Below are 21,929 nucleotides of genomic sequence, written 5' to 3' on the forward strand. Positions count from 1 at the left end.
ACCAAAACAAGATTATTTTTGCTACATCTGCTTTGCCAAAAAATATTCAAGCCCACATTCCACTCATGGATATTTTCTTGTATGAGTTATACAAAGGAGATATTCTGGCATGCGAAGCGGTCGAAAAGAAAATGACTGGAAAATGAGAAAAAGTTTAAACATTCGTTAATAAATTTTGACCAAATATGGTACATACATAGAGACTTGAACCTTAACAATTTCAAAATAGCCTTGAATGTCAATCTCATATCAAAAGTCTGTGCTATATAATGAATATTAAGCATATACGTTTTGACACAGTTTCGAGCTGACATTGTTATCTGTTGTTTGTTGTCTAGCATCAGATATTTGACTTAAACACTTTTCCTGTGGTTTCTTTGACAGTAAGGGTAAAGAAAAGCACAAATGTTACAATCAAATAAACCATTCTGTCTTCTCTAGCAACCATTCATTGATACTTAATTGGTTATTCACCATATCGGTATTTAAAATATTGCGGTCTACGTGCGTCCTTTCGCAAACTGAAATTTCTACAACAATTCGTCTGCCTGTTGCGTGAACATTTCATAGTTTTATACTCCGGGCTTTTTCTGTTATGATAAACACAACAGGTGTAGTAACATATCGTGGCTGTTATGTGTGGGAGACTTATCAATAAACTGAGTCGTTGCGTTATGGTTTTTGGCCTTATTTTTGTTTTTGTGTTCATTATCTATTTTACCTCTCGATTACGAATGAACAGTTGCCAATTTCTTATATGTTGTAGGATTAGGCTATGGGGACAGACTTTTGAACTGAAATAACCACCTTGTTGGTGGAGCATCATCATGCTGTAATGGTTAATTTCTCGACCAAGATGGATATTTGAGTCCTCCTAGAATATCCACACTGGGCCTGATTTTAAGTTCAAACAATGACTTTCGAATGATGTATGTCATTTCCGAGACAGAACGATTTTGAGCCATTCATGGAACAGTAATAGCTTAACTCCAGTAGGTTGTATTATACAACCATCTTATAGGTAACTGACTCCTCTGGGAAAGATGTGTTCCTAATTAACCATCGATCTTCCTTAACATTGTCAGATTTGTGAGTTGTGCAGTGGAATTGAATCGTGATGCGGCTTTAATTAGTTAATTATCCAATGATCAGATATTTTGTGTAGGCTTCCATTTCTTTATTCAATTTACTGGGCTTAGCAGTTCAGTAGCCAGACGAGATGGTTCTTAACAATTGTTGTTAAGTAATAATCATCTAGCTGGTTTGATATTGAATTAACCTTCAGTTGAAAAATTCATGCTATCTGTTCAGTAAAGGTGCAGAGAACGTGTCGGTTGATGAACTGTTATGATCAATTTTCATAAACCATTTTATATGCACGCTATAGGCCGTCCGTCTGTTCATCTCAGGCACTTAGTGCTATAATTATTTTTAATTGATTGTGGAAAGTTTCATACTATTTCGTAAAGTACCGATAACATAACTGTGATGAGTCAGTTGAACTGTTGTGGTTGTGAATACTAGGTTTTCAGAAAATTTTAAGTTAATTTTGTGTGTGCACTATATACATGTATAGTCCGTTTACACAGATGCGGATGTATATCGGTTAATAATTAGATTTGCTATCCATATCATTGAAGCACGCTTATTTCATTTAATAAGGGACCATGCAATATTAACCGGCTAGTTAGGAGCGAAGCAGAAGCCCATGGGACAACCACTTTTTAACATTTGGTCGTCCATTCGACCTTAAGTTTTTTTCAATCATTTTACACGTGGGACATTTACTTTCAAAAAAAAATATATATGCCAGAAATATTAATAAGAAGCAAATCTAATTACATGTAAATCATAGGCAAGACCTGTACAGTACTACTGTATATTTATTACATGCAGTTTTAGAACAAATGACCATGTACAAAATGTGTAACAAGTTTTAATAAGAATTTATTCAAACTATCTTAAGATGTAACAACAATTCAATTAAACTATCTTGGCATTTAACAATTCTTAAAAATTAATCAAATGTAAATATGAAAATGTACGTGCATCTATAGTAAATATTGGGCAAACCTAAACAACTAAAAAGTACAGCATATGTAAAATAAATTCATAAAATATCAAAATAAATAATCACTTACCCTACCTTTGCACTGGTCCATGCACCCAGTTTTTAGTGGAGTCCGAGTTGCTCATTTGCTTTTGTTACTTTGTATGTATGATTTTAGTTACTATATGTTCTTTGTTGTGTATGTCTGTTTTCCATGTCTGGTCTTTGTCCCTGGATTACATTCTTTTGATTACCGCTGTAACCTTGGTTCCCATGATTACTCTTGAACAAAAAATTAACATAACTAGAATGATATATTGAATAACTTACAATCTGCACTAACAGATAGAAACATTAAAAACAACTGATTGATGAAAGATGTTTCTGTCAAAAAGCTATTACTAGTATCCAGAATGTAAGTGGGCGTACGGTTTCAGCACCAACAAGATATAAAGACAATTTTACTATTCAATTTGTATTTATATCATATGAATCATCATTCTGTGATATTATACAAAAAAATGGCAGTATAATCTTTAGCCCATTTCAACTCATCTGAGGGTAATCACTGTATAATAATTAAAGAGTACAATATATCAGCTTACATGTTAGTTGCGTAACGTAGCTCTAACTATTTTTTTGTATTTTCTTAACGTCTAGATCGCAAAATCAAAAAAAAAGATCGAGAGCTACGATTTCGCACTACTTAAATGTCAGCTCAAAAGTTCAGTAAAAGTTTTGATTCAGTGAGTAATATATAAATAAAGTTCAATGGATATAATTCATCTGCAGTTGTTATGAATTAAAACAGAAACAGATAGTGGACAAAGAATTTTATGATACTGTGCTTATGCTTATTAGGTTAACATCCAAGAGATTTTAGTGGCTGAAAGTAATGTAGGATAACATACATGCCAGGTTAAGGAGGTAGACCTAGGGTAAAAGACACAACTCTTAAAAATCATTGGAACGTTTGTATTCACCATTTTACATCAATCTTTGTACGCATCTCATTATTTTCGATTCATTTTATTCTGCTTCAAACAAAAGTTTGAGAGGCTTTAGTGAAATTGAATATGATACAAACATATCACTAATTTCATGAGTCAGGTACCTTACCTTAGGTCTACCTCCTTAAAACGTGCTCACCAAACTGTATGAATTAAGTTTTTGTTATTTTGATAATGTTGTCCTTATTGCATATTCAGTAATATTTATACAGTACGGAAAAGGTGTTAACATAGATTTCGGCGGTTTTAGGTTGAAACTTTAATTTTTCGCTATTTTTTACACAAAAGATATCTACATTGCACCCACTCCAGAAGAATATTTCATAAAATTAACCTAAAAAAATTTTATGCCTCGCTCCGCTCGGCCAAATTTTAACTGTGCGCCCCCACCCCCAATCTAAAAACCTGGATCCGCCCCTGCTATCCATCTACCAATCAATGTATATGCTAAATATTAATACATGGAAATAAAAAAAATATACTCTTTTCATGGGCATGGGAAAAGCACTTTTTTAACCAAAAGAAACCACGAGACACAACCTTTTTTTTTTATTTGAAGTTCATGTGACATATGATTTTTCTTATCTGTCTATTGTTATATGCACCGGTACAACTAGTCGTTTAATATTGCTCGGTCCCGAACATGTTTATAAATGACGTTATACATGAATGAGTCGCATATGTAAACATTGATATAGGCCACGCCATGCAAAAATTACTGGACTATCGTCTAAAAGTTAAAATCAAAATAACCAAAACGGATGCTTTAAGGAGGTAGACCTAGTGTAAGGGACATAACTCATAAAGTCGGGGATATGTTTGTATCATATTCAATTTCACCAAAGCCTTTCAAGCTTTCGTTTGAAGCAGAATAATATGAATCCAAGTTAATTAGATGCTTACATAAGATTGATGTAAAATGGTGAATACAAACATTCCAATGATTTCTTAAGAGTTGTGTCCCTTACCCTAGGTCTACCTCCTTAAAACAGATTAAGGAAGTACACCTAGGTTAAGGGACATAACTCTTGAAGTCAGTGATATGTTTGTATCATATTTAATTTTACCAAAGCTTTTAAAGCTTTCCTTTGAAACAGAATGAAATCCGTCCAAGTTACTTTGATGCTTACATGAGATTTGATGTAAAATGGTGAATGCAAACGTTCTAATGATTTGTAACAGTTGTGTCCCTTACCCTAGGTCTACCTCCTGAAATAAAAGAAGAGAATTACATGTCAAATAAGAATCACATGTTTCAATTTTGTCGTTAACAATTTCATCGGAGTGTAAAAGTGATGATCTGTCGCACATCTTTGACACACGCTTCATTTCATAACGCCGCTGAAACAAAATAAAACATTTAATTTTTAAAAGACTGGTTCTTTTCGGCTTTTATAAAACGTTTGTCTGAACTTTGTACTGCTATGATTATTCTTCTTATTTTTGTTTCTATCTAACCAATAAGTCATTGGGAATCGAAATCACTTTAAAAATTTTAAAGAATTGATAAGATATTCCTTTTTTATCATGAAAAATAGGTTAATATGTAAAGACAGTATATCATCCTTTAAAAGTAAGAATTATAAGGGAATTCAAAACGATTCAGCTTTCTCACCATTTTGAAGGGACGCGTTATATTCATACATGAACACGAGAGAGTAATCAAGGGAACCAAGGTTATAGCGGTAATCAAAATAATGTAATCCACGGACAAAGACCAGACATGGAAAACAGACATACACAACAAAGAACATAAAGTAACTAAAATCAAACATACAAAGTAACAAAAACAAATGAGCAACTCGGACTTCACTAAAAACTGGGAGCATGGACCAGATGCACCGGTAGGGTAATCGTCCTAGGATATACAGATTTATTGATTTTGACTTGTTTGCCGAAGAAATTTAAAGCGACTATTATACATAATTATGTACCTTATGCAATACATGGGTACTCATATGTAATGGATTTTATGGATCGATTTTTCGTTGCACGAGAAAATTTCACGACAAACTGCATGTCAAGCGACTCAAGAAACATAAAAGTATATATTTTCCACAAAAACTCATTATATACACACGAGCGCCAAATCAGCATTCCTAGTTAAATCTTAGCACACACAGAAAAAAAGCATGTCCAAATGGGACTTGAAGGTTTTAAGCTGTATTAAAATATAAGATAAAATCCTTCCTAAGTTCAGTATTTGCATCTAACCTCATTTACAAAGTTCTGTTTTGTGTATGTTTATCGAATATTTGAAAGAGATAATTTGGATTTGACAATTTACGTAAAAGGATGTTTCTATAGCAACTAATTTCAAATTCGTTTCTCTTCTGACATGCAAAATTGGTACAAGTCTTTTCTGTATTATGCAACTCTATCGTAAATTACTGATGCCGTTGACAGCTAGTAATGACTTTATTTCAACGCAATCACAGTTGGAATACAAATTCTGTTCTTTGACAATTTTTACGACGAAGTCAATTTGTGACTTGTTTGCATCGTGTCCTCAGAGAAATGTAGTGAAATGTAATTCACTGTCCACAAAGGAAGGTTGATTAAAATTTATTCATATAATGCCCTTAAAAAATTGAGTTTTCGTTCTGATTTCCTAATATTTTTTTTTTATTTTTTCAAATTTTAAATACACTATTTTCATGGTATGTGTCTCGCCTACCGAACGTGGTCCGCTTTTACTAAATACTTGATACTGAATGCAAAGGCATATGCTTCATACAAATATGGATGCGTAATGTAGTAATGTTAATGCAACCATGCATTGACCTAGCATTTAGTAGTTCATTACTAAACAGAAAATTTAACATTTAATTACACATTTAAAAGAAATTACTAAGTTAATAGGCCGTGACTACGTCGGAAGCATACATGTATATGCATGGATCCGGACAGACATGGAACTGTGATGCAATGGTGCTAGTGTAGCTGCATGCCCAGTACAAGTGGTTCATATTGAACTGACCAAAACAAGACATCGACACCGAAAAAAGCAATACATTTGCCTCGCCGAGACAAAATACTTTACACAATTTTATTAATTACTATAAATGTTCATCTCGGTGATTTTAAAATTTCCACAAGTATGTACGGGTGGGAATGTAGTCTGACGTATATCATTATCTTTTGTTTTGTTTTTGTTTTTTTTCAGCTAATGGGCAAAGAAAGATAACCCTGTTTTAAATCTGAGAAAAACCAAAATCATGTGACATTTTGCATATTTTTTACGATGAATCCTCTTTACTAGTTTAAGATTTACTAGTAAAATTGTATAAGCAGTTGTATAAAAAAAACTAATAGAAACTAAATTATCCATTTTTACGTGATAATTTCTTCCTGACCTTTTTAAGTGGGTGTCTCGTTTAATAGGGTTTTACAAAATGCGGTGCCTTACAAAAAATATTAGTGATCTCCTATTTGAAACAAGACTACGCGCAGCCAAACTTTTTTTAACACTCTTTCTTAATTTAATGAATGGTAGTTTATTCATATTTTTACAGTGGTGTATATATAAATTTCGAGAAGCCAGGGAGCACGCTGAATGGTCGAAGAGAATTTTATTTTTTTTCTATGCAATCAACCCAATTTTCCCAGCATAAGAGGTGGGGTAGTTTGGGGGAGGGGGTGAGTGGGTGGGTGGGGGAGGGTGTCACCCCTCCCTAATTTTTCCGCCTATGCAACAGTTTCAACTTATCATGTCTAACTATTTAAGCTTTCTGTCTTTCTATTCAGCTGCCTGAGCTGGTGATAAAAATGCATCTAATGAGTAGATATGAATTTGAGACAGTGAACATAGATTTGTATTTTACGTTTTCTATCATGCGTGATATATGAACGTTCGTTAGTTACAAGAAATCAGTGGGTATATAAAAAAAAAAAAAAATCCAAAGGATTGTTCTATATTACATGTATGTGGTCGATAATAATTGTCAAATCGAACTAGAGTCTAGCAATTTTCCGGAAAGTTCGCGTACAGGTCTTATGCAATCGAGTAAATTCGTCATGCGCGATCGAAAATTCAGTTGTTTTATTTAGCAAAAATTGTGATTTTTACAAAATATACTTGGTTTATTATGACCGTTTTGCTCCTTTTTTATAATATATTCATGTCATGACCACCAAACTTCATCCAATCCTTTCTCTTGTGGTTTTGGCACCGTGTGGTACAATTTTAGAGCTTCAAAGACATAATACCAAGGTACAACATATTGTCCGAACAATGACTACAAAATTCTATGACCACTAGTATTTTGCAGTCACATGAAAATATTGATTTTAGCAATTTGAATGCTGTTTTGAAAATGATTTGGAGTTTTTATAACATGTTGAATACCCGTCTATGAAAAAATAAATTAGGAGTACAAGCATAGTAATAAAGAGCTTCGCTGATTACAGCATGATACGACTGCAAGTAGTTGAACGTAAGTGTGGATACGATATATAGGTTTTTGACGCTCTTTGAGGTTCATTATGGACACAGCAACTGATTTGAACACAATATTGCACAAAATATGAAATTAAAAAAATTATATTTGAAGTCGAACCAAAAATACTCTATTTTTGGGGTACGTGTTGTCACTTTGACCCATTATAACTCAAAAATGGTAAGAAATATCTGATCGAATTCTGATTAAAAGGCAGGGATTTTCATAAGAAGTCCAATAAAAAAAAATCGAAAATCGGAACAAAACTTTCAATAAACAATTTATTTGGTCATGGCACAATCCCCCCAATGAACATAATGACATCTGAATTATAGAAATCGGATCAACAATAAGCTTTTCTAACAATTCTAAGCGAAACAACTATTTTCTGTGACTTTTCATTCCCAATTGTCAACTTTCCTTACATCTGTGGCAACACCTTCAGCACCTGCGTATGGAGTTTTCATGTCACAACTTAATACATTATGCCAGAGTTTGACGTAAATAAGCAGACATTTTGTATCGTGCTAGACTGCTTTCAACTAGGCTTCTGCTTCAAGATTGAACTACTGAAGTTTTATGGTCGTCATTATGAACTCATGGATCGTTACGGTGTATCCATCCGCACCATGAAAGCAGATTTGTTCAACGTGTCATAGTTTTCCTTTCCAACATGTAGCTCTTCCGTCTACCCTGGGCTCTACTTTCTTATGAGCAACACGACGGATGTTTCTAGAAAAGCAGAGGACGCTTACCCTACCGGTGCATCTAGTCCATGCTCCCAGTTTTTTTTTATTTGAGACCGAGATGCTCATTTACTTTTGTTACTTTGTATTATTTTGGTTATTTTATGTTCTTTGCTGTGCGTGTCTGTTTTCCATGCCTGGTCCTCGTTCCCGGATTACATTCTTTTGATTTCCGCTAGAATCTTGGTTCCCTGTGTTACTCTTCCATCTTTAAGCCCCTAATTTCCAAAGGGTTAGAGCAAAAAATAATAGGGCCTTCCGCCATGTCCTAAGGAATAATGTGTTTTTGCGATGGCATAAAAATGAGACATTTATACAACAGTGAATATATGTTGCATTTTTTAAATTTTTTATAGTATTCATTCAAAACTGAGACACATACTACACTTCATTCATACATTTTAAGTTAAATGGTGGAGGGAGAATAGCGTATGAAAAGTAATAGGGTGTAGCGGCCAGCATGGCAACCCGTACTGATAACTTTCATTGGTATCGCACCTAAAATTTACAATAAAAATTCATTTTAAAAAATAAGGCTTTTACACAGCATACATACCGAATACCCTCTGCCCTCTCAGCAAGCAGTTTGACACGCCATACCAAAACCAACTCAGGAGCTGCGTTTACATAAGCTACTTAAAACATAAAGACAATCCATTATACAGAGAAACCGGTTTAAACCGAACCCTGAACATTCCAAAATGCTATCAAAACAAGACATCTTAAGTACCAGTCCATATAAAAATTCAGACACTGCCAATGGAAGAGTGATTTATGATGTAGAAAAACCCACCGAACAAACGATGTTTTTTCTGCTATATTTTTACATAACAATAATCATTTCAGTATCCAGATCTGAACTTTTGAGAAGATCATACATTCACCTCCAACTAAAATCAACCAAATGGAACCAAATCAAGAACAATAACTCTTGCAAAGTGCCAACTTCATGTACAATCTTTATAATTTTTATTTCAAAAGTAAAACTGTATGTGGTCGGTTTTTAACATGCGTGAATCACCTTCTGTATGATTTTTAGAAAGACTGCCACTTAAAAAGTATCTTTATATCAAATGCATTTTTGAACCTTGATGAACCACTGCCTGTCTAAAAAGAACCAATTTTACAGTCCAAAAGAGGATTGATTTAGGCAAGTTTCATTGAAATGTTCATGTATGATAATAATTAAAATAATTTAAAACTAGATGTAAAGTGCACACTGTGGTAATAAAAATTTCACAGGATCAGTATATCTGTAAAATGTGAAGCAAACATCTTTATCACTATGGTCAATGCAATATAGAATATCAAGCAAAATAATTAAATCTTATAAAATGTTTGCAGTATTTCACTGTAACAAGCTCTTGGGGTTGTGAAGATAAAGGTTTTCAATCATCAGTATCAGGTATCAATATATAATGATGGATTAAGGAGGTAGACCTAGGGTAAGGGGAACAACTCTTAAAAATCATTGGAATGTTTGTATTCAGCATTTTACATCAATGTCATGTACGCATCAAAGTGGCTTACATTGATTTCATTCTTTGTCAAATGAAAGCTTGATAGCGTTTGGTGAAATTCAATATGATACAAACATATCATGAGTTATATCACTTACCCTAGGTCTACCTCCTTAAGCTGTATCAAAAATGAAACAATTACATTCATATATTAGATGAAAAAATATGTTGCTTGAAATCCAGGAGCAGATCCAGGAAATTATGAAAATGGAGAGGTTCATGGCTATGATTTTATCATTTTTGTTCAAATTTTGCAACAAAAAAGAAAAAAAATTACCAAAATTTTATAACAAAAAAAAAAGTTCTTGCCCCCTGAGAAACCCCTGCCTGGATCTGCCATGGAAACCATCTTGAAACAATTATTTTATATAATGCTATGAAGAACTTAAAATTATCAGTTTGCATTGTATTCTAAATTTGAATATTTTCAGGTGTTTTAAATTTAGTTTAATTATCAATTTTTCATTTGAGAAATCTAAACATGGTTTGACATAACCACATAAACCATGAAATTTTATACCCATTCCTACTGAATAGCAATAAGCATAACTTCTCTCGCAGAGAGAATCAAAGATTCTTACATGTACAGTACCTGAACCGGTCCATGGAACATTTATTGCGATTGGTCATCGATCTGTCAAATCGATCCATTAAACTGGTGATCACATCATGTAATCACAGAGTGTTCAATATATTTTACAAATTCATTTGATGTATTTATCAATTTTACACATATAAACAAAATGCAGTAGATTAAAACATCAATTAGTACTTTCATTTTTTTTACAGATCATCCGTAATTTTACATAACAAAACTGTGATCAAAAGGGTTACTGGTTATCAGTTAACAATCTGTCAGCAGTCATCAATCCGTCAAATCATTGTGTGGATCGGTTCAGGGACTGTACATATAGAACAATTTTAGTCACATTTACTAGCATACATTTGAATTCATCATTTGATACATGTATATTGACACATTTCAACAGATGAAATAAATCATGATGTGTAAATAAGTGGGTTAAAAAAAAATGAAATACATGTTTTTTTTTTATGTGGTTTAAGAAGTATAACTTAAGTCTTATGTATCTATTTTATTTGAAAATCAAATGATTTATTCCAATACAATATTTTACCCTTGCAGATCCAGAGGGAGGCTTTTGTGATATGAAATGTTGTTAATTTTATGCAAAACCTGGGCAAAAATGAGCAAATAATAGCCTTGGACCCTTGTTTTTTTTTTCTGGAATCCCTCCAGAGGCCTCTTTTTCAATATCTCTAAATCTGCCTCCATCAATCATATTGACAATCGTACAAATTCATGACAGTATTAACATTATAATGACTTAATGCACAAAAACAAAGAAACTGGACTAACCTTGAACATCTTAGAACTAAAACATTTATTTTAATAAGAAAGAATGTCAGAATAGACAGATAGTGAAAGTGTGAAACAGACATTTAAAGTATCAATCTTTTGAATGATTATGGATAATGGGAAAAAGACTTACGGGACAATTTAGGGAAAAACTAAAGGGAAAAAAACATTGCAGGGAACATAATATCCTAATATTATAGCGTAATAAGTGTTAAAAATCAACTGCACAAGTATTATTTTTCTTGCCGTTCTGTCCACTGCAAAAATAGTGAAAATTAGTACACTGTGAAAATTAGTACACCGTGAAAATTAGTATGTTTATAGTATATAATACAAAGGAACATACAAATACCCAGAGATCAATGCAAGCAGCATGAAACTAATGAATACTGGGAGTAATCGCAGGTGCTCTGGAAGGGCAAGCAAGCAATTTCTCCTTTTGCTTGACAACTGTCATACTACTTATTGTGTCATTCATCAATATGTCAATAGTATTGAAAGAATATTTGAATACTCAGGGGATTAATTGTAAGGGTATCCCATGTGAAGATTCAAATTACTTTTTATCCTTTGATAAACAGACTAATTATATAATCATATTTGGTGTCAATCTAAATCATTCAAGTTAATAGATGTAGGGGCATTTGGCCATGAAAGGAAAATGGATTTGTTGTGGCTTTAGTTCACTGAAATGACGTCACAATGATACCATAATTATGCATCAATTAAGAAAACCTGTTAAAAAAATTGTCTTTTTTTCAAACATTTTCAGTTATTTTTAATATAAAAAACAGCCCTTTATGCCCCTTTTCCTTTTAATTAACAGAAATTCTCCACATTATCTCATTAAAAATAAAACATTCACAACTTACATATCTCAACAATAGTATTCATCTCTCCATTTAAAACACATTATACAATCAAGGCTTAAATTTATCACAGACGTCATCAGGAGAAAAAACCTCTGACAAAGCTTTAGTTAAATGTCCGACTGTAGCAGTATCTGGATTCTTCTGGGTCCAATATTTAAGAGCTTGAAATGTTACTTCTTTAATTCCCTGATTGTAATAATCTTGGTATTTACTCTCTATTTCTATATCTTCCAGGCCTATTAACCTCACTGCAAAAACAAAAAAAAAGCTGGCAAATAGACCCTTCCTTGCTAATTTTCTGAGCAGGCTCAGTTGGTACTTGCCAAGGTAGCTGCAACACTTCCCCCCCAAAAAAAAAATAAAAATAAAATAAAACTGATTGAAAACTCCTACATTTTTTACAGGAAATTGTAGATTTTTGTTTGTTGAAGTCGAAACAGAACCTGCTCTGAATATTTGCACAAAAAGAACAAGAAACGTCAAATTTGGTATCCACTGAATATTAGTATACTTGAAACTCAATAAAATTATCAGCCTATTGGACATGCTATGGTGTTTTGAACATATGCAACATTTACATTTGCTCAAAAACTTGATACCGTAAATTGGAAAATATTTGGTCGTAGAGATATTTTGGTTTATTTGGTTCCTCTCTTAAAAATGCCTAAAATTAAACCCCAAACAAATTATAACGTATACAAAAATTCAGAAAGGCTATATACATGTATATCAATGAGTTATTGTGGACAAAAACAAGTTTAATATTGTAATGATTCTGATTATATTAACTGATACTGATTTTCGAAAATCCAATAGAGTGTTCTAGAATTCCTATTTCTCGTTACTTGGGCCAAGTGAAATTTGGGTCAGGGAAAGTTAGGTACTTAGTTACACTTTCCCATGGCAAGTTCAAAACTTCATATGCTGTAAGGATTTGTTTTGTTAGGAAAGCAGTCACTGACTGTGGGAAAGTTGATTTTATATGGATTTTTCCTGAGGAAAACTCAATTTCTGAAAAATCCTAGAACACTGCCAATGGAGCTTGTTCTTACTTACACTTAAACATTAATTTGAAAATGCTTAACTAAATAATTATTATTCTAAATGCACCAAAATTAACACACCAAAATTAAACATGCACATTTTGATGCAAAAAGGCCAAAATAACCCGCCGCTAAAATATCCCAAATTTTCAGTAGTCTATCTACATAGTAACTTGACACTGGAAAATATTAGCTTTACACTAAACATATTATGAAGTTTTGGGCTTGTTCTCACTTGCTCAAAAACTTGACATTCTGTCTTGTATGCTGATATACCAGAAATTCAGAAATTACTGCAATGCTTTTGTATTGTGAAAAATGTAATAGAATTTATATTGCAATATATAAACTCACATTGTGTATTTTTTTTTATCATAGCTAATGTAGATTTTTTTTTCAAAATAGCAAAAATTAAAATTACATTTTTGACTACAGGGGTAAAATAACAAAACTGCGTAAGTTATGCATGCAATAATTTCTGAATTTAAAATACTTACAAGTTCTTCTCCACTGTTGACCCATAAATTTTGTGGAGGCAATCATCAGATCCCGTTCACCTAATAATCTGGTTGATTCTAAAAACAGAGAAATAGACCTGTTTTAATTTAATTAATATCTAGATATGCTAACTTATTAAGTCAAACAGAACAACAGAAGTTGAATAACTTCCCTTTGTAACAAATTTGGCTCAAAGTATTAACATTTCAATGTCAAATGTCCACCAGTGTTAAAATTTACATTTATAAAAAAAATACTGCCAAAATAGAAATAGTTGGTAAAGCTAAATACAAGATCCTAAATTCTTAAACATTTGGACAACACTATGCACTAACACTCCACACCCTCCCACCAAATAAAACAGATGGACAGACAAAATGCTTCATGGCTAGATAGACAGGTACATCTTCAACCCATTTACATGTATAATCATTCTGTAAAATATAAACTTCCTAACCTAAATAATGTAGGAGGAGTTATCCGGAAATAACATATACCCTATTCACTCAAAATGTCAACAAAATGACAAGTTCGATTATCCATAATAGCGTCAAATATTGACAGAAATGAAAACCCTGATAATATGCATATCTTCAATCCATATATAATAATTCTGCAAAGTATCAACTTCGTACCCTAAATACTATAGGAGAAGTGGAATAACTATATACCCTGATCGGGGCGGTAAGACGGACAGACTGGGGTAAAACAATATGTTCCCCAACTGAATGTTGCGAGGGCATAAAAATCATTTCAAAGCATTTAACCAAATGTTGATGGACGATAATATTTATAGATATCAGCGATTTACTGAATATTCCCCATGTGAAAGAATCGAAAGCTCACACTGTTAAACAAATTCAATTTTTCACTCTTGCACATTCTTCACCAAAACGTCACAACACTAATATCAATCCTCCATTAACAAAATTTAAAATTTATGCTGAAAATAGCAACAAATAATGGAGGGAATCTACTTAAAAGACAGCATAATCAATTGGTTATAACCAAATATGATCACTAGTGCCAAGAACAAAACAATTTAACTTGTGCGAGGAACAAGTTCTGAACATCCGTTAATTCTAGGCATTCTTTGGCACTCATGATCATATTTTGGTTATTCACGCTTTCCAATTACTTATCCTATTAGTAATAGTATTAGTCTTGTAAATTGTTGAACTCAATAAACAAATAAGCTTACCTAAAACTCGTTTCACTACAGATTTGTCTAACTTTGGTGGCTTTGGAGGTGGAGAATAGCTCCGTACTTGTCGTCTACTACTAGAACTTTGGACAATCATTGTATTATTATTGCCAATTTGAATATTCTGGGCACTCTGTATGTTTATTACAGTATTGGCATTGCCAAATAATCCTGGTTTCTTGATCTGAATTGCTGGTTCACCTGAAGGTGCAGCTGCAAGTGCAAGAATATGTATTTTAGAAATTAAAATTAGAGATATTTAAAAGATACAAATAGACTGAGACCTACATGTACCTAAACATAATCTCTTTGTGACTTTGGCATGAATCGTAAAAAAAGCTCGACGAAGTCTCGCATTTTACCCCAAGTCTAAGTCTCATCTGCATTTTGTTTTTATTTCAATTTAATATACTGTTATTGTCTCTATATATATATATATGACAAATGAAGGTTCTCATAACAGTGAAACAGACACCCCATATTGGTTGTTTGGGGCATGGTGACGACAGTAGCTAAACTGAACGATGACTCTATCATCTAGAGGCAGCATAACCTTGTCCCATGTGCTTTTATCTACCAGTAAGCTTTTGAGCATCAAAATCTACAGTCAAGAAATTGGTGTAATGATTGCAGTTCTAACAAAAATGTAGGAATTTCAAGACAAAATCTCTTATACCTAAGGGCAATTATGTTCTACATGTGCATTTTGTACATAGGAGAAGATAGTTAACAAAATGGAAATCAAAGTCATCACATTTGTCATTCAATTTATAGTGGACAAAATAATCATTAATGATTACCCTAGTGAAATCTTCACTCTGAGTAAGAGTTGTCTCTCTTATGTTCTTTATGCGTTTATCGATCACAAAAATCTGAATACATTACTACTTAACGTTCATTTTTTTTACTCAGCAGAATTTTATTAAATCCTTACAAGTAGGTAATGAGGTAGGAGGCAATATTTTAAAAGACATTTTTAGAAAGATTCAATGCAAGTGACATACAGTATAATTGAAAGCTTTCATCTTTTGTCAACCTCAAGATGGACAAAATACATGAGATAAGAGGCAGACTTCAGTGTGCATGTAGTGTTCTTATGTCAAGCTCTTTGGAATGGATGATATGAAGACAGTCAGTCACAAAATTATAAACCAATTTAAAAAAATGATTATCAGCATTAAAGAACCTCTTACTCGGTTTATCAATTTTGTGTGATCTGGTCAGTGGACCCTATCATATAGATAGCAGTGTTTTATTGAATGTTTCCAGTGTAATAAATTTCAATTATTCACACTGTGAAATAAATTCGGTACTTTCTCCCACAAAAATGTCACAACTTTGATATCAATCCGCCAATCACAGAATTTTAAAATTCATATTGAAAATAACAATAAATTACGCAGAAAAACTATATAATAAATAAGATATTCAATTGTTTATCGTGGATTACCAAAACATTATCACTCTTGCCAAAAATGCTTGAGGATTTAACTCATGCATAGAACAAGTGCTGCACACTTGTTAAATCTAGGTGTTCTTCAACACTCATGATAACATTTTGGTTATTCACTCTTTCCAATTAAGTAGCTGTCTTCGTAAGAATCATGCAAAATCGGAAAAATGTGATACACCCCAATAAAGCTTCATAGTTTTATTTTTGTAATGAAGTTGTTTTATGGGTCTATACTATGAAATGTGTAATTATTCATTCAAATTGGCCTGCTCTTAAGAGATAATCCACATTGAAAACCCAGTAGATTCTATTGTATTTGAGTACCATTTACAGAGTTATCTCCCTTAATTTTGAAATCTACAGTGCATTCTATATAATTTTTATCTCCTAAGAGCACGGGTCATTTCAAACAAAATATCCAAAAAAAAAATATGTAGGCTTTTTAGCCATGAATCACATTTTGCATGATTCTTAGCTGGAGTGCTACTTAATTATTCTACTATTATTACTTTAAATGATGCTTTTGAAATTTGGTCTAAACTTGAATGTAATACACCATTTTGTTGTAGATAGATATAACTTTTAACAATCATAGTCTCTAAGTGTGATTGAAGAATATCTGTTCATTATAAAAAAAAAAAAAACCAAACTGCCAATAAATTCATCAGTGTTTTACCTTTAATGCTTTGTTAATTTATCACATGAATCGAATTTCATTTTAAAGTCAAGCTTTAACACCACTTAATGGAATAGAAATTAGAGTGCTCAAATTGGATATTATGTGACTGATTTTATAAAAATCCAAGAAGAGACTTACCTGGCTCATGAACTGGCCTTGAATCTTCTTCTAGATCAGACAGATTTTTGTTTGACATTCTCTTTAAAGGAGCAGTTGCTTGTGCTACTTCTTTCATTGCCATATTAACCTGCAAAAAGCAGAGATGATTGTATGCACATACTGTAGTGGTTTATTTAGCATTTGTAGATATAGAGAGCATTTCTTCACAAAGGATTTTTGTTCCTAAAGCACCAACCATTTTATTAACAAAGGGGTTGTTAAGTGGTGGTTCCTGGAATTGTTTTGATTTTTTTTCTATTTTAGCAATTATCTAACAATGTTGATTTTCAAATAGAAATTTTAACTCAGGCTGATCCAGAATTTGTTTTCTCTCAATTTCTGGTCCCCTACATTTAGCACCCTTCAGACATCACATATGTACAGTGAAAACTAAGGGACCATAAAAAAATGTTTGAGTTATCTGAGGTTCAAGTAATCAAAAGTAAAATTGTATTGGAGTCAGGGCATAATCTAGACGGAGAAATGGAGATTTAAGTAGCCAAGAATTTTTAAAAATAGCTAAAAGTCGCCAGCTTGTGGTCTTTTAAGAGAAGTGAAGTCGCTGTGAAATTTGACCAAAGAGAGATAATTCTAGCCCTCCCAGGTAATTAAGAACCAGAATGGCAGCAATTTTCGTAACGAAGAGAAAACTTAAATTGGAAAAAGTTCACTTAATTTTCATCAGTTCCAAGCAATCCAGGGAATATTTCTCCCGTTCTAACAACTTGGATAATGGATAAAACCAGCAGAACTTATTTGAATGAAACATATTCAACTTATTGAGTTCAAAATCACGGGAAAACAATCACAAAATGTAAAGTCCATTGTACATGTACATTTTGTGTTCCTTGATCAAATATGTAATTTGATGACAACAATTAATTTATTTCCTAAATGAGAGACTCTTACAGTGATTTTTAATGGTTTAAAAAGACAATAATTGGTAGGTTCAGCTTGGATCACAGTTATGTGTGTAAGTTCATGTGGGTTTGAAATAACACTTTGTTTTGACAAGGTCAAAATAAAGATAATTAAGCTAACAATTATCACTTATAAAAAAAAATCAAGGAAATTTATTAGATAATAGACTACCATTATAGCATATCAAGATGCAGTCATTCATTTATCAATCTAAATTATAACTATCAATTATTCGAAAATAATCCCACTAAACAATGTACATGTAACATACATGTAACATACATGTACATTTTACATGCATGTCTGTACAGGCTGATTTGTGCTTTGTATCAATTACAATACAATTGTACTCATCATAATGTCAGAACAGAGATGATTTACATGAATTATCTTTTTTTTCAGGAAGAGACCACATGAAGGCACAGACCATTCTTAGACTTTAAGAACATGTTATTATAAGAAACAAGTTCTCAATGACAATCTGATCACTTAATACATGTATATTCAATTAAACTTACTTATTATACATGTACTTATTCATTTGCAAGTATAGAATATGGAATTACAGTATTAAACTTATCTTATTTGTTTATTATTTATTAGAATACATGATACAACTTCATATCAATGCAACAAAATATTCTAGCGGTGAAGTAAGCTTTCCCCCATTCCAGACTCACTTCTCCCTATCACTACTGGAAGGGAGAAATCACTTCTCCTATTTACTGAATCCTAGATTATGCCCTGATTGGAGTAAGGGGAGTTTTGCTGGGACATTGCAATCAGTTCCAAGATTTTAACTTATACGAGTTTGACACATTAAGGTACAACTGTACCACAAGTATATGTAAATTTTATTCCATTCAGGGACCGAGTTTTGAATGAACACCTCTTTAAGCCTTTATTTTGTAAAGTCTAAAACTCCTTATGACAACAGCATAAAACTAAACACACCTCTCTCATAGCATCAGCAACCACAGCATCTGTATCACATGACTTTTTCTTGGGCATTCTTCTCTCTTTTTTTTCAGATCATGATATGAGAAAACCCTGTCTGAAGATATTAAGATAAACAGTTTTTTAACTCATTGATAAAATGTTTATATGTAAAACATGAATAATTTTATTTACATAACATGACATGTAAAAGACCTGTATGATACCCTGGTTGATATCACAAAAATATCACATAAGTGTAAAATTAGTCATATGTTATGACTCCACAATAATATAAATACAATACCTAAATAATTTTACACTAACAACTGTACAAACTTTTATGAAATTGACTGCTGGGTTTTAAACATGTATCTGCTTTGTTTCAAAAGTAACCATGGCAACAAGCTCCACTCAACTCGTCATGCATATTTTCACATGAAAACTATTCAAAGTATCAATAAAATATCATGTACATGTTGAATGATTAAAACTTCAGTAACAAATGAAATTTGTACATGGAATATGTGATATTGGCTTACAGGAAAATTAACCTGTAATTGAGCTACATGTGCATTTTTTAAAAGTGTTTAAAGTACAGTACTATGAACCTAACCTAATTAATCAATAGACGATCTTCCAATTTCGGAAAAAAACAAGTCATCAGACTTTTCCCTATTTTACATGTCAGGTAAAGATTATTATTTGGGATAAAATGCCTGTTAATACAGGGACATCTGTTATTTTGTTTTTTTTTTCATTTAAAGTAGAAAATAGATACTGAAAGCCTTACAATGCTCTTACTATGTACAAGAAGAAAATTAGTGTTGATTATGATCATTGTGGAAGGCCAACAATGTTTCAGACAAAGTCTTGGAATAAACTGTACCTTGAATGTTTTATTTTCGTACCAGTTTTTGTCCAGTAGGCCTATATAATTCTAAAACAAATACAGATTTTCCAATTTGGAATAACGTCTTAATCCAATTAAAAAAGGAGGAGGTTGCAGGCTATTTAGAGGAAATTTGGACATCTGAAAAAACTGTTCTTTTTTAGTTGTTTAAATTATGTTTAACACGTTTTTTACTTTGGCATAGTAATTATTTAGTAAGCATGCTGCTAATTGATTAAATATAACTACTCAAATTCAAAGGGTGTAGACATGTTAGGTCATCAAGAACCCAAACAACTACAATGTACCACACACAAAAGTTTAGATTACTCTTTTTCATTGTCACCTTTCTGATCAAAGGTACACAATAAATTGGAAGTTAAATCTTTATCTGGTATTCAAAAAGAATTGGTTGAACTAAACATACATGTAGTCCATCAATTAAGAATCTACATGTACATTTTTACAAGGGGGTACTTAATCCCTACATCCCTCCTCTAGACTACCACCTTCCACTCCCTGATTACCGACTCTGGACCCCTTTTATTCCCAGTTCCCAGCCATAAAAGAAGTTTAACCTACCGGAAATTGAGTGATAAAAATCCTAAATAATTGTTAAAAAACTAGAAAACATTTGTAATGAACACAGTCGTCAAAATGACCAGCAATTTTGAATTAGGTCACTAATTTTACGGAATACAATACATTTCTGACAAAAGTTGATAAAGCCAATTCCTTGGTTAATTAGATATTTTCGTTTCACAAATTTTAAAATCTGTAATTTTATCAATGGAATTACACACTCAAAAAGCTAAAAACCAAATATGAAGTTCAATTTAACTGCTTTGACAAAGGATTTCCAGGATTGTTGGATGTTCTCATCAGGTAGGTCATTGTTTTTTTCTTTAGTTTAGTCACCTTTTCCTGTGTAATGGTAAAGAAACTGTATAAAACCTTTTAAATGGAAAATAGTTTACTATAATTCAGTTGATTTCAAGGAACAGCGAAACGAGCGTTATGCAATATGGTGCTCGGAAGTAAGAGGTTGGGGTATGGAGGAGTAATCAAGGGAACCAAGGTTATAGCGGTAATCAAAAGAATGTAATCCACGGACAAAGACCAGACATGGAAAACAGACATACACAACAAAGAACATAAAGTAACTAAAATCATACACACAAAGTAACAAAAGTAAATGAGCAACTCGGACTCCACTAAAAACTGGGAGCATGGACCAGGTGCACCAGTAGGGTAAGTGTCCTCTGCTTTTCTAGAAACACCCACCGAGTTGCTCATAAAAAGTCAAGTCCGGGGTAGACAAATGAGGAGAGGAAAACTATGACCTGTTGAATAAATCAGTTTTCATGGTGCAGATGGATACACCATAACGATCCACCAGTTCATGATGACGACCATAAAACTTCTGTAGTGATGACTTCAATCTTGTAGCAACATAACCCTGTTCCAGAAGCCTATTTGTTAGAGTTCTAGCGCGATACAAAAAGTATGCATAGTTTTGGCAAGCTCTGGCATAACATATGAGTTGTGATATGAACACTCCATATGCACTAGCCTAAGGGATGTTGCCACAGATGAAAGGAAAGTTGACAATTCTGAATGAAAAGTCATCACATTTGTCGTAAAGTTTGGTCAATAGTTTTCCTTTACCATCGATTTCTAGGTCACAGTAGGTGTAGATCAAGATATGAGGCTGACTTCACAGTGTCTGTAGTATCCTTTATCTCAAGTTCTTTTGAGTAGATGCGATATATCAAATCCCCGAAATTAGGATTGTTTAAAGATAATACGTCATCTATATAGAGGAACGGAATTCCAACCTCTTAAGTTGTAGGAGTAGATCTACCCCAAATCAAATGTAGAGTTCATTCCCGTCATAATAGACTCCACTTACAAACCAAATGATCAGTAATTGACTAAAGGAAAAACAAACTAAAGAAAGATATCTAACGTTGTAACAGTGTACTAAGTTGGGACTACTCTCCAGAACGAAAATATGAAGCAGAATACAAGTAACAAAATTCCTTCTTTCTCTTCTTACAGCTGGGAATTTCCCCAAAAATAAAATTAAATCGGTTACGGTTTGCCATATTCTCCGGATATTCATTTCT

The 21,929-nt window shown here is 32.7% G+C and overlaps 1 protein-coding gene across 3 annotated transcripts; it reads right to left on the reverse strand.

Annotated features, from left to right (window-relative positions):
* Positions 1 to 1,920: 1,920 nt before the first annotated feature.
* LOC148601790 (uncharacterized) lies at positions 1,921 to 21,912 on the reverse strand. Of its 3 annotated transcripts, none has more exons than XM_088556566.1 (6): positions 21,770 to 21,912; positions 18,927 to 19,026; positions 17,031 to 17,139; positions 14,758 to 14,973; positions 13,556 to 13,633; positions 1,921 to 12,263 (listed from the first exon to the last, which is right to left on the reverse strand). In XM_088556566.1, the coding sequence occupies exons 2-6, from the start codon at positions 18,981 to 18,983 to the stop codon at positions 12,064 to 12,066; spliced, it is 660 nt and encodes a 219-aa protein (XP_088412692.1). In that variant the 5' UTR covers positions 18,984 to 19,026; positions 21,770 to 21,912; the 3' UTR covers positions 1,921 to 12,063. The 3 variants fall into 3 exon arrangements, with proteins under 3 accessions (XP_088412692.1, XP_088412693.1, XP_088412694.1); XM_088556567.1 differs by having other exon boundaries at positions 18,927 to 19,022; positions 21,770 to 21,891; XM_088556568.1 differs by lacking the exon at positions 21,770 to 21,912 and adding an exon at positions 21,713 to 21,729.
* Between the last annotated feature and the right edge of the window lie 17 nt (positions 21,913 to 21,929).

The sequence above is a fragment of the Perna viridis genome, chromosome 12, assembly GCF_037379345.1.
Source record: "Perna viridis isolate PV_CMFRI_1.1 ecotype Kerala chromosome 12, ASM3737934v1, whole genome shotgun sequence".
NCBI classification, from domain to species: Eukaryota; Metazoa; Mollusca; class Bivalvia; order Mytilida; family Mytilidae; genus Perna; species Perna viridis.

Coding starts and splice junctions, on each gene's coding strand:
- LOC148601790 (XM_088556566.1), bottom strand. CDS start 18,983: ATGCCCAAGAAAAAGTCATGTGATACAGATGCTGTGGTTGCTGATGCT. Junction 17,140..18,926: donor TTGCTGATGCTATGAGAGAG/GTGTGTTTAGTT, acceptor TGCTTTTTGCAG/GTTAATATGGCAATGAAAGA. Junction 14,974..17,030: donor AAGGCCAGTTCATGAGCCAG/GTAAGTCTCTTC, acceptor TTGCACTTGCAG/CTGCACCTTCAGGTGAACCA.